The sequence below is a fragment of the Colobus angolensis genome, unplaced genomic scaffold (genome assembly GCF_000951035.1).
Source record: "Colobus angolensis palliatus isolate OR3802 unplaced genomic scaffold, Cang.pa_1.0 Scaffold24, whole genome shotgun sequence".
Taxonomy (NCBI): Eukaryota; Metazoa; Chordata; class Mammalia; order Primates; family Cercopithecidae; genus Colobus; species Colobus angolensis.
This window is the reverse complement of record NW_012115599.1, coordinates 2395302-2408906: the sequence shown is the minus strand read 5'-3', so window position 1 is coordinate 2408906 and position 13605 is coordinate 2395302. Positions and strand designations below refer to the sequence as shown.

At 33.3% G+C, this 13605-nt stretch overlaps 1 protein-coding gene across 5 annotated transcripts in view; it reads left to right on the top strand.

Moving 5' to 3' along the window:
* ZNF638 (zinc finger protein 638) overlaps nucleotides 1-13605 on the top strand; it is a 174277-nt gene that overhangs the window by 139205 nt on the left and 21467 nt on the right. For all 5 annotated transcript variants that reach the window (XM_011945199.1, XM_011945200.1, XM_011945201.1 and 2 more), the window contains exons 12-20: nucleotides 1307-1378; nucleotides 2151-2237; nucleotides 2703-2771; nucleotides 3147-3187; nucleotides 4646-4777; nucleotides 6485-6613; nucleotides 8238-8279; nucleotides 8765-8899; nucleotides 10751-10876. In XM_011945199.1, the coding sequence (XP_011800589.1) occupies nucleotides 1307-1378; nucleotides 2151-2237; nucleotides 2703-2771; nucleotides 3147-3187; nucleotides 4646-4777; nucleotides 6485-6613; nucleotides 8238-8279; nucleotides 8765-8899; nucleotides 10751-10876 (833 nt within the window). The remainder of the gene's footprint in view (nucleotides 1-1306; nucleotides 1379-2150; nucleotides 2238-2702; nucleotides 2772-3146; nucleotides 3188-4645; nucleotides 4778-6484; nucleotides 6614-8237; nucleotides 8280-8764; nucleotides 8900-10750; nucleotides 10877-13605) is intronic.

The following is a 13605-nucleotide window of genomic DNA, read 5'->3' as shown; positions in this document are numbered from 1 at the left end:
AAAAAAAAAAAAAAAAAGAATTTGTATTGTTCTTTTTGAGCAAAGATTATGGACTGTCTTGAATATAAAGGGTGGATTTGTAAACTGGTTCAGTTGATTTTTGTAGATGTCAGTGAATGCTTTTTGTATGATTTTTTAAAAGTATGATTGTATTCTCATAAGGTTCCTGTTAACATAATTCTGGCAATCATCACCCTTATATATAGGGAAATATGTACACAAATCTGTTAGTGCCCCAAAGCTTCTCAATATAAATTGGAGTTCAATTTAGATCTGTTGATTTTTGATCTCGGGCTTTTTCCTCATCTGTTCTTGCTAGTTGTTATGAATCCTAATTTCGAAGTTAAATCTTGTGTTGCTCTCTGAATGGAAAGGGTTTGGGCTCTCTGACAGTCTTCTGCAACACTTTGATGATCACATCTTTATAAACAGCACCATCTTGGAAAATAGGTCATAGTAATAGGTAATGTAGGTACAAATAATGGTCAGAGCAATTTAAATAGTCCTGTACAGCTAGGAAACTGTAGGAATGAGTCAAAACAATCTTTATATGACCTGACCATGATATAAGTGTTCTTGAATGCTTTTTAATCAATTAGGAGCCATGGAAGCATGAGTTGGGAGGGTCTAGGTTTAACTGCTTTTGGAACTGCTAAAACTATGGGATTGTTTTTATGTCCTTGGAATTAGTAATTTTGCTTCTAGTTGATCCATACATTCAGAAATTATTTAACTTGCATGAATGCTATTTTAAGTACAGGTTGAGTATCCCTTATCCAAAATGGTTGGGAGCAGAAGTGTTTTAGATTTTGGATTTTTTTCAGATTTTGGAATGTTTGCATATATATAATGAAATACCTGGGGGATGGGAGCCAAGTCTAAACGTGAAATTCATTTATGTTTCATATACACCTTAGCCTGAAGGCAATTTTATACAATGTTTTAAATAATTTTGTACATGAAACAAAGGTTTTTTTTAAGTACTTATGTGGGAATTTCCCTCTTGTGTCATGTCAGCAGCACTCACGGTTTCAGGTGTTGGAACATTTCAGATTTTGGATTTTCAGATTAGGGATGTTTGACCTATACCCCAGTAGGGAGGTAGATTCTTATTTCAGTGATTTCTTTTTTCTGAATAAATTATCATCATTGCTAGATTTAGAAAACGTCCTGTGTCCCAAAGATGATTTTATGTTTTGAATAAAATATAGTCTGTTGTTCTTATATTTTTTTCTCTGTGAAGTTCTTTGGGGATTGTTGATACTAGTTAAGTAAACCAGTTTTGACTGCAGCTTTTGTGATTTAGGGAAATCAGCAAGTTCTGTAAAATCTGTGGTAACGGTAGCTGCTAAAGGTAATAAAGCTTCAATCAAAACAGGTAAGACTATTGGGGAGGAGAGATTTTATTGTTTATTCTTTATTCACATTTTAAATTCGTATAATAATTGTTAGCATCTAATACTTGAAGAGTTTAGTAGATATTTCCTTGATATTTAAAACCTGACCCATTTTGTTGGAATTTTGTCTTTGGCAAATAGGCAGATACATTTTTGTGCATGTAAACAATCACATATATATACAGCTATATAGCTGTACATTTTTGACAGCTTTGTAATCACAGGTTGTTCTGTCGTTTCCCTCCATAAATGGTTTAATCTTTGTTTCCCTCGTTTTTTTAGAGTTGTCAATTCATATTGCCATCTCCAGTTTGTACAATTTCTTAGATGCTTGTTACTTTTAAAAAGATTATGTTAGGAGAATTCATTTTTTTCCATAAAGAAATGGAATACTATTTAAAATAAATGTAGCACCTTGGAACTAGAGCAATCTTTTTAGTAGTATCTTGCCTAATAGACTAATTCTAAAGAATCTGCAGAAATTACACAGTATTGTTTTTGTGTGTATGTGATTATGATGTTGGTCTGCCATATGAAAGTTAAACATGTGACTCTTTTGAGGGCATCACCAAAAAGTTGTATCTTGACTTAATCTTATTGGGAAAGAGGTACTGAAAATAAATAGAAATAATGAATATTTAGAAAAGAGCTGCTTTTGTAATAAAGTCAAACTAATTTACTAATACATTAGTGTGAAACATGCTAAATGATTTAACAGACCTTTAGAATAATGGCTCACTGTACTTTTACAAGCAAAATCTGGTGGGAAGAAGTCTCTAGAAGCCAAAAAGACTGGGAATGTCAAAAACAAAGACTCTAACAAACCTGTGACTGTACCAGGTAAGCTTGAAATGTGATCTTTCGGTGCTTTGTTTTCTTTTTTTTCACTTTTTAAGTTCAGGGGTACATGTGCAGGTTTCTTACATAGGTAAACATGTGTCATGGGGGTTTGTTGAACAGATTATTTTGTCACCCAGGTATTAAGCCCAGCACCCATTAGTTATTTTTCCTGATCCTCTCCCTCCTCCCACCCTCCACCTTCCAATAGGCCCCAGTGTGTGTTGTTTCCCTCTATGGGTCCATTTATTTTCTTTAGATCATCTTTAAGGTATATTTTGAAATTTTGCCTAAAAATTATCAAAGTGGGGATTGCTGTCTTTTGTTTTTCAAAGAGAGATGTTTGACTTAGGTCAGCCTAAGGAGACTTGAAATGTCAAAATAAACTAGCTTAAGTTGCTGTTTAGATTCATTAGTTTAATTATATTAGTGTTTTACTAGACTATTAAAGCAGACTATTTGATGCAGGAAACTCTGAAATAAAGACCAGTATTGAAGTCAAAACCACTGAGGACTGTACTAAAGAAGCTATTTGTGGTAGGTCAATAGAAATTTAATTTGTTCTTTTATGTTTAAAGGTGGAAGGAAAGCTAACATTTTTAGAAAAGAAATTCTTAATTTAGTATCCCCCCAACGCATTTACTTATTTTAATTACCAATGCCATACCTAAGTGAAATTAAGATTATTATGATTCATATCTGTATCTCTTAATCTGAAATTTTGATCTGAAAAAGAATGAAATTTAAATGTATTTTTTAAAAGTCAATGTCACTTTTGTAGTTATTTTGTTATATAGTTATTCTCTTGACTTTTGTTGTGTTATACGTTTTCATGTAGCTACTGTTTATTGTGGAATAAAGTGGGATCTTGATAAATATGTCTGCATCATTTTTAATTTATTTTGTATTAAGATGCTGCTTTGGAGACCACAGAAAATGAACCAGTTAGCAAGGTCAGTTTTCATATTTTATTTATTTCTTTAAAGCTCAAGACATTGTAATAAAATATATTTTTCTTATAAAGCCAGGTAAAAAATTCACGGTATTTGGCATATGAGAAATTCCAGTCATTTATGACTTTTAACACATGATTTTTAAAAAGGAAAAGAGAAAAAAATGTGATTTTAGCTCAGAATCCCTGAGGTGCAGAGTAAGTCACAAAAATTAGAAACAGATCATCAACAAATGTACATGTTTTTTGAAGATTGCTATTCATTGAGAACAACAGGTTATGCCAAAATGGGTTTTGGGTAGATAGTGGTTGGTTAAATTAGAATCAGTAGAATTTTGTGAAATCTATTTTTTTCTTAGAGGTAAATGGGAGATATGTTAATGGTTAGAATACCAGTTGTTTGCATTTTTGGAGAAGCAAGTGGAGTTTGCAGTTTTATTTAAAGGACAGAAAGTTCACTTAATAATTGTTTTCTTGTGTTTATGTATATTATGAATACTTTACAGTCATTAATGTATGTTTTACTGGTGTAGATTTTTAGATCCTTCAGGTGTTGAGCATAAGTTTATTTTTTTCTGGTAGAGCCATTCTTCAAGTAGTAACTAAGTAGTAAGTCTTACTTTAGGAAAAGTATTTTATAGTACCAATTTAGTTTAAAGTCACACTAAACTGGTTTATGAAAATTGTAACTTCCTGCCTTTTTTTCCCCCTAGAGATAAAAAATTGCCAAGTTGACTATAATACATTTTCTTTAGAAATTTCCCCAATAAGCATGAAAGGAATAATTGGCATTGATGAGAGAGTTACCTTGAAGAATAAAATAGATCTGAGAGAAGGGATGGCAGAAAAAGTGCTTAATTGCATTGAGGATTGGGTTATGGGGTAAAGATTCTCAGGAGCTTTTGTATTATTTATTGCCTAAAAGTGATTATATTATTCAGGAAGGTAAAAGGATACACACTGATTTGGAGCTTGGGGATATTATCACAAGGCACAGGGATGGCGACAGTATATCAAAGGAAGCAGTTGTAGCCAGAAACAAATGAACTTGTGTTTGAAAACAGTGGGTGACAGCTGCTTGGGTGGCTGAGACACAAGAATCACTTGCACCTGGGTGATGGAGCTTGTAGTGAGCCAAGTTGCACTACTGCACTCCAGCCTGGGCAACAGAGCAAGACTCTCAAAAAAACGGTGGGTGAAAAAGAGACCAGCAGACCTGGACTAGATGACAGATGGTATAACTACAGTTAGTCTGTGTACTCTTGAAGAGTGTAAATTTGCAAGCTTTTTTGCTTTTCTTTTTAATTTGAGGTTCAGACCAGCCTCTTGAGTTTATCAGACTTTCCTCTGTATTAAATGCAACGATATATTAACATAAAACTTGATAATACAGTATAAATTAAGTAAATATAAAAGCAAAGAAATTTTAATACCAGGGTTTTAAAAATTTGTTTTGAAGGAAACAGAGGAAATGTGTGTGATGCTTATCTCTAATTTGCCTAATAAAGGATATTCTATAGAAGAAGTTTATGACTTAGCAAAACCATTTGGTGGTTTAAAGGATATCTTGATTTTATCATCTCATAAAAAGGTAAGAGTTGATTAATAGCTGTTCATCTCCTCTGCAAGCATACTTTGAAAAACACTAAATTTACAAAACTAAAAAGAAAGTGTTTAAAAACAGTATTTCAAAGTAAACTTTCAAGCTAAGGGATTTTAAAATATAAAATACAGATATCCTGTATTTTAGTATTGTTGTAATGAGACATAGTTTTAATGATGGGGACAGATGGCTTTCTGATATATCAAAGTTTTACTCAAAATTTTAGTTTAATAGGAAATGTTTTATATCTTTAATATATTTAATAAATAGGACATGTTTTATATCTTTAATATGTTTAATACATAAGTATATGTATGAGAAAGAGCTTATTACCAGCAAACTTTATCTGTTTTGGCTTTTTAGGAAGCTATAAGATTTTGTAAATCATTCTTCTTGTATTTCATACTCTTTTCTGCTCTTTTATCAGTGATACTCAAATGGGAAGACGCAGGCTAATGATGTCATCAATACTTGAAACAATCTAGGTTTATCTTTATGTTCTAAATTTTCTATAAGCATGTGTTGGCTTTGTGTGTTTAAAACAACACATTAAAATGTATGTAATAATCAACTTGTAGAAAATATGTTTAATCGAGCGAGATTTCAGGAAGTAGTTTTAAGTCATGGAAATGACACCATTAGAATAGTGGGAAGAAGTGTTCTTACAATAGAAAGGAGTTGGTAGTCACTAGACATCTTTGAAAGTAGAATAGGATATATGTTTTGAGGCACTCGGAGCCAGTGTGCTTGAGAAAACGGTAGAAGAGAATGAGTACAAGTAAGGTATATGTAATTTCACATTATGTTAAAAGTAGATTATTTGAATGATCACAGAGCTCAGTAAATACAGTAAAACCCATTGCGTTGTGTACAGCGATTGAACTTTAAACCTAAGTTATCTGCCCAGTTTTGAGTGGAGTTTAGTAAAATTAAAATTTTTGGAGACTTAATGAAACTACTTTAAACATTTATGAAATTAAAATTAACATAAATTAAAATGAAAATTTTAAAACTGAAGAGTATTTGTTTAAAAAAGGGAACAGGATTCACATCTACATTATGCTGTAACATTTTAAAACTATAATAAATAGACAACCTTAAAAGATAATTCATTTCAAATAGGCTTACAACTATAAGCAAACATATAGCTTTCTACCTCATTAACTATCAAATATATGGAAGAAGTTTCAACCTCTACTTACCAAGGTGTGAAAATTAAAACCAAAATGTATAGAGCTACAGTTTTACACCTATGAAAATAATAATGATAAATGACTTCACAATTATTACACGTTTCTTTGGTTCTTTATTTCTCATATTTTATCAATAAATTTATTTACTCAAGAAATACTAATATTGATTAGAAATGTATCTGCTACATGTCAGATACTGCTCTAGGTACTAAGGATACAGTGTTGAATAAGATTTTTCTTAATGTCGGTGGCTAGAATGTCTCTTCTTTTTTCTCTCTTTAGTTTGCCTTAGTATATTAAGTTTAGTCATTCATTATTTCTTGCTTATGGTTGTAATAGTCTTTGGGCCTCAGTTTTCTGAGGACTGCCTTTTGTATCTTAAAAATATTTACTAAGTTGTTCAATTCACTTGACTTTGAAGTAGTTTGTTTATACTTGTAAGACTGTTTTTGAGAAAAATTAACGTAAGATTTTTTTGTTACCATAATTTCTATTTTAAAAGGCATATATAGAAATAAATAGAAAAGCTGCCGAATCTATGGTAAAATTTTATACCTGCTTCCCAGTATTGATGGATGGAAATCAACTCTCAATAAGTATGGCTCCTGAAAACATGAATATAAAAGATGAGGTAAATCAGACCACCATTTTTACTAGCTCTTACTAAGTTTTTAAATCAAATTTGTTACAGTCTGTTATGTTTTCTAGTTTTCCACTTTGGGTCACATTTTTCTCACAGACACTAAGAAAGCTTCTTCCTGTCCCTCCAACAATCACCCAGTCACCCATCCAACTGTTTGAGAGTTACTTTCATTGTGAGGGAATCCTATTCATGCATGTTGGGATGGAAAAAAGGTTGAATTTTATCTTAAAAAAAGGTTTCTCTCTTATCTTTCTGCCATTATCTGTCATCTGAACTAGAATTCTGGAAGTTATCTTTAATTTTTTTTCTCTCATTTCTTACATTGAGTTTTTGCTAAATCTTGTTTAACTCAGTGAGCTTGTTCCCTCTTCCTCATCCCATATACCATTGCTTTATCTCTTAAAAACTCTTACTAGTCCAGGTATGGTGGCTCACGCTGGTGATCCCAGCACTTTGAGAGGCTGAGGTGGGAGGATTGTATGAGCCCGGGACTTCAAGACCCAAGACCAGCCTAGGCAACAAAGTGAGACCCCATGTCTACAAAACTTAAAATAATTAGCTGGGCCTGAAGGCACACACCCATGGTCCCAGCTCCTGAGGTAGGAGGATCACTTGAGCCCAGGAGTTCGAGGCTGCACTGAGCTGTGATTGTACCACTGAACTTCAGCCTGGGTGACAGAGGGAGACCTAGTCTCTAAAACAAACAGACAGACCGCCTCCTGGACCTTTTGTGTATACAAAAGTAATTGTCTTTTCTACATACACGCTACCTTCAGTTTTATAAAACTCCCTCAAGTTCTCAGCTTTTATCTCATGTACACACCCTTCAGTGCCTGTGTGTGGCCTATAAACATTTACTGTCAACTGCTAAGAAGCATGAGGTAGAAATATTGTATGCATTACACGAGGTAGAAATGTTACATCCTCTCTAGAGGCAGGTAGAAATGCATGTAATGTAAAAACACCTTTCATTAAGAATCACTGTAATGTGATATAATTGGTGAGATTGTTTTGTACACATCAGTAGTATCAACAAGAAAAAAAGTTTAGGATCCTGAGTCTTACAAAGTCCAAGTTCCTTTGCTACACACAAAGCCTTCCATTAGTTGTCCTCTGCCTGCTTTGATATCCTTGTTTCATGATGTTCTTGACCTCTTCATAATTCAGTACCATCAAATCTGCATTTATGCTCTGTGTTGTTTTATTTGCCTGCATTTCTGTTCTTTCTCATCTCCTGCTTTGCTTAGTTAACTTTTCTTTTGTAATTTGAATTCTCTTCCTTGTTGTCTAAATTAAATCTCTTTATTCTTTATATGTGAATTTGAATGTCTTTCCTAAATGGTACTGTCTTACTAGTCTTTTATGTTCTTAGGGGATATTAGTCTTTTATGTTCTTAGGGGAATAAGAAGAATTAAATTATATGAGTTAGGATGAGGCTTGTTGAGGAGAGAAAGATTTTTGGAAAGAATGTGAATCTTGCTGCTGCTTAATTTTATGAAATACTTTGTGATGTATATTTGTATAGATTGTCATGTTATAAATCTTACCTAAGTAAGTATTTGTATGAGAAAGAGCTTATACCATCAACCTTTATCTATTTTGGCTTTTTAGGAAGCTATATTTATAACCTTGGTAAGAGAAAACGACCCAGAGGTGAGTTTTGCATTTAAATGCTTTTGTATACTTATTTAATTGATGGAAACATTGTTTTACTTGTTTGCCTTTTAGGGATTAAAACCTTAGAACTAATTTTAAGATATTGAGGTGTTGGAAATGTCAGATGGGTCTTCTTGGTACAAATAAAAAAATAAAGGGTTATTGTAGTCCTTGATGCGAAAAAATTGTTCAGGTACTGGAGTGCATACTCAGTGGTCTAGTAGGTCAATATCTTGTCTGAGGATGTTTTGGGTAACCATTATGTTGATAGTGGAAATATTTTACTTCCCATTTTAGTACATCGTTTTACTGATTACTCGTATGTAAAATCAAGACCTCACTATCTTCCCCCATGTAGTCATTTTCTTACTCTTGGGAGAGAACATCATCTAACCTCTGTAATAGTAAGTTAATGTTAATCTGTTTTATGGTTTGTTGCTTCAGCTGTGGTTTTTTCTATCCTGTCTCTTAAAAAACTACAGGCAAATATAGATACAATTTATGATCGATTTGTACATCTTGATAATTTACCGGAAGATGGACTTCAGTGTGTACTTTGTGTTGGACTTCAGTTTGGAAAAGTGGATCACCATGTATTCATAAGTAATAAAAACAAGGTAACAAGTTCCCTCATAATTCAGCTATACATTCTATAAAGAATATATAATAACCCTGTATTCTGACGATCTGCAACTTCTAACTCAGCTTCTGATCTGAAGCACCTATAAATATTAACCACTTTGCACGATTATGATAAACCAGAATATTTTATTCTAGATTGTGCCGAGAAAGAAGAGATGATCTCTCTTTTTTCCGAACTCCTAGTTTTTAAGGAAAAATAAGACTTACACAAGGGGGAAAGGTAATATAGTGCAGACAGCATTATCTTACTGGGAAGTTTAGACCTGAATTCCTTTGGCTCTGATCTTAACTATCTTTGTGGTCCTGGCTAAGTTGGTTTACACTTATTTGTAAAATGAAAGGGGTATTAACCAGTATTTCTTTAAGTCCTTTCCAGCTATGAAACACCTGAGTTAGGTCTATTTGTTTGTTTATATGGAAAGAGAGAGATATAGATAAAATAATTGCTGGATGCCGTGGCTCACTAATCCCAGCACTTTGGAAGGCTGAGGCGAGGGGATTGCTTGAGCGCAGGAGTTTGAGACCAGCCTGGGCAACATAGTGGGATGCCATCTCTACAAAAAGTTTAAAAATAAGCTGGGCATGGTGGCATGTGCCTGCGGTCCCAGCTGCCTGGGAGGCTGAGGCAGGAGGGTAGTTTGAGCCCAGGAGTTGGAGGCTGTAGTGAGCTGTGTTCACGGCATTACACTCCAGCCTGGGTAACATAACGAGATCCTGTCTCAAAAATAGAGTAATCATTCCTTACTTTCATGATTTGGCCTCTTAAAAAACCAAAAATTACTCATCTGTTTACATTTGGTATGCCTTCTGTATTTAATATGTGTTTCAGCTATATGTTCATTAAAATTAAATTTTTGTCAGCCATATTATTACCTAGAAAGGCAGGGTTTTACATAAAAGTGGACAGTATTCATAAAGAGCTCTTAATTAACCAACAACTAGAGAATTTCTTGGATATGCTTCTGATAAATAGAGCATAGAATGGAATATGATAAATAGTGTGACATAGATTGGAAGGTGGGGCACAGATGGCACACAGGAATTCTGAACCTTTCTTGTAAACATTTTTAATCCTCTATTTAAATACCTATCATTCTCTTCAGTTTTGCCTTGCCTTTACAACATTTTAAGGATTGTTTTCTCTTATTTCCTTTAAATAAGGATTAACCTTACCTTTGGAATCACATATCTGAAACCTGAAAGAAGAATATATTCCAAACTTTTAAAACAATTAAAAGCATTTTTATTGTAGCAAAATACACAAATTTTACCATTTGTAAGGCATAAATTTAACATTTTAACCATGTTTAAGTGTTTTATTAAGCACGTTCACCACCATCCATTTCCAGAACTTTTATTTTCTCAAACTGGAAGCTTTCTATCCTTTGACAATAACTCGCCATTAATTCAGCCCTTATCAACCTTTATTTCTGTTTTTATAAATTTACTCTAGTTACCTCATGTATGTGGAATTGTATTTGCTTCTTTGTGACTGGCTAATGTCACTTAGCATAATGTCTCTAAGGTTCATCCATGTTGCAGCATGAGTCAGATTTTTCTTCATTTTTAAAGCTGAGTAATAATTTTGTTTTATGCATATAACACATTTTTATATCCACTCATCCATTGATGGACAGTTGAGTTGCTTCTCCCTTTGGTCTGTTGTGAGTAATGCTTCTGTGAACATGGGTGTACAAATACATGTTCAAGTCTCAGCTTTCATTCCTTTTAGGTATATACTAAAAAGTAGAATCGTTGGATTATGTGGTTATTCTAATTTTAATTTTTTTAAAGAAATATTCATAACTTTTTAATCTTCTCCAAAGGCAATTCTTCAGTTAGATAGTCCTGAATCTGCTCAGTCAATGTACAGCTTTCTGAAACAAAATCCACAAAACATTGGTGACCGTATATTGACCTGCTCATTATCTCCAAAGATAGACTTACCAGAGGTAAGATTTCTCTTGCTTCAGCTTTTGTGCTTTTAGAAAATACAGAAAACATAAAGGTCAGTCTTAGGCAGTAGTCAGAGTGTTTCCGTGTTTAGAGATGATTTTTACAATTTGTTTTGCAATCAGTGTTCCAATTTTCATAGTTTATAAAGCAGTATAAATTTGTCTAAATGAGAATAAAGAAATTTTCAACAGTGTAACATATGCATTTGAATACTTATTGTTGACATGTAGGTATCTACATTTTTGTGTACAGTGACTCCTTGTATGTAACATGATTGTCTCCAGAATGCAGCTACTTTGAATCCATTTTGGCTTCCTCTGGGTAGAAGGAAGTTTGTTTATTCTTCTTTTTGTTTCAGTTATATTTATTATAAACTGTTTTTGTGTTAAGAAATAAGATTTCACAGGTTCTTGGCTTACGCAGTAGTACATAGAGGAAAGCTATGAATAGGCCACCTTTGAAAGCATTAAATTCAAACTCAGATATTTTCTCCTTGTATTCCATTGTATGCCGATAGCAGAGGTAAATAATGGAACCTTACATTTGGTGTCCATGTGTTGTCTGTCAATCTGTTAAAAATCTTGTACTATCTAAAGAAAAAGGCAATTTCATCATCTAAATCTAAATTAGAGTATCTGTAAGTAAATGTATTACGATAGGTACCAGTTTGAGCACAAATGAGTGGCTCATTTCACTTGATAATTTCAGAAAAAATATTTTTAAAGTTTTTAGCTATTCCTCAGCAGAACATGCATTTTTAAAAATTTGTTATTTATGTTTTTCAAGTTACTATTTAGTTGTGTTCAACTAAGTTCAAAATTAAACACTGACTGACTGTACAGAAATCCTTATCCCGGAAATACAGTCCAAATTCTTAGAGTTAAAAGAAAATTAAACAAGTGAAAATTTACATAAACTTCTGCTTGAACTGGTACTTCACTTCCTAACCGCTTACCCAGAACCTTATTCGTATAGCTTAAGTTGGATAGTACATGTGGCTTATTTATAACCGTTTTTAATTGACTACTATTTAAAATGAGTAAAGAATCAACTTTATATTATCCTCTCTTCAACACCTACTGTTTTTGTTAGACTGAAATGTTACTTCTTTGTGTAGTATGTGTGACCTTTATTTCAGTATCTATAGTTAGCTTGTATACAAAGCAATGTAGCACTCCATTCTAAATACTGAAAACTAGTATCTGCATTTTTGATATCATGAATATGAAGATACTTACTGCAGAATTAAGTAGTAATGAGAATGGGTTTACAAAGAAGGCAGTATGTAATATGTGTCCATAACCTCTACACTCACAGGTGAGTTTCTTATATTCCCAGTCATTTCTCAAAATGGTGCCACATTTTCATTTTCATAAGTATTTAGATTACGGTTTTCTTGTATGGTTTAGGGTTTGTATTTTGTTGTTGAAAGGGGAAAAAATGACAGTCTTCATGTTACTCTGATCATCTGTGTAACTTAGTTACTATTTGTTGAATGGAATCTCCTTTCAGAGCTATTCTTGTGACTCTTTTCTAAAGTTATGGCCATTTGCTTTGTCGACCAATTATACACCTTTGGTTTTCTTTCATTGTTTTTCTGAATTATGTCTGCTTTTTCTTGGATTCTGTCACATCACAGGTTTTCTGTTTGCTAGAGTACATTCTCAAATTTTTTTTTTTTTTTTACCCCAGAAAGTATGTAGAGGCAGTACATTTTCTGAATCTCTGCATGTTTGAAACCGACTTTATTTTGCTCTTACATATTTCATTGATTGATTGTCAGGATGTAAAATTCTGTGCTTAGGCTATTTTTCCTTTGATTATTTTTAGCATCCAGAATCCAGTATTAGAAGAAGGCTGGTTTGGGTCATAACTATTTTGTTCCTCTGAAAGGTTTTAGGATTTATATATTAATTTTTTAAACTAGTTTTTATGTTTGTTTGTTTTAAAGACGAAGTCTTACTGTGTCAGTCACCTGAGCTGGAGTACCATGGTGCAATCATGGCCCACAGAATCCTCAACTCCTGGGCTTAAGCAATCCTCTCACTTTAGCCTCCAGAGTAGACTCTAGGGACATGCCACCATACCCAGTTAACTTTATTTTATTTGATTTTTTATTTTTGTTTGTGTGTGTCGATGGGGTCTCACTGTGTTTCCCAGGCTGGTCTCAAACTTCTGGCCTGAAGTGATCCTCCACCCTGGGCCTTCCAAAGTGTTGGAGTTACAGGTGTGAGCCACTGCCTGGCCCTAAACTAGTATTTATCTAATTCCTTTTCTCTATGCTAACACTATTTTAGGTATTAGAATACCATGATGAACATTGTTTCAATGTCCTAGTCCTCAAGGATTATATTTTAGTGGAGGAGATAGACTATAAACAGATGCAAGTGGTAAAAAGACTGTGAATAAATAAGTTGAGATAAAAAGAGAATGATTAATGTGGGGAATGTGTATCTTAAAGTAGTCAGTGATAGTCCCTCAGCAGAAGAGTTATTTGAGAGACCTGACGGAAGAGAGCAAGCTTTAAGAAAATTTCAAAGAGAAGAGATTTTTTAGACAGAAGAACCAGATCAAAGGCTTTAGGGACACATTTGGTGGTTCAAGAATTTCTGAAGAGAGGGTTGGTATTGCTAGTCCAGTGAGCAAGGTTTTTTTCTTGGTTTGGGACTCATTTCCTACATCCTGTGTTTAGAGCAGGAAGTTTTTCCTTTTTTTTTTTTTTTTT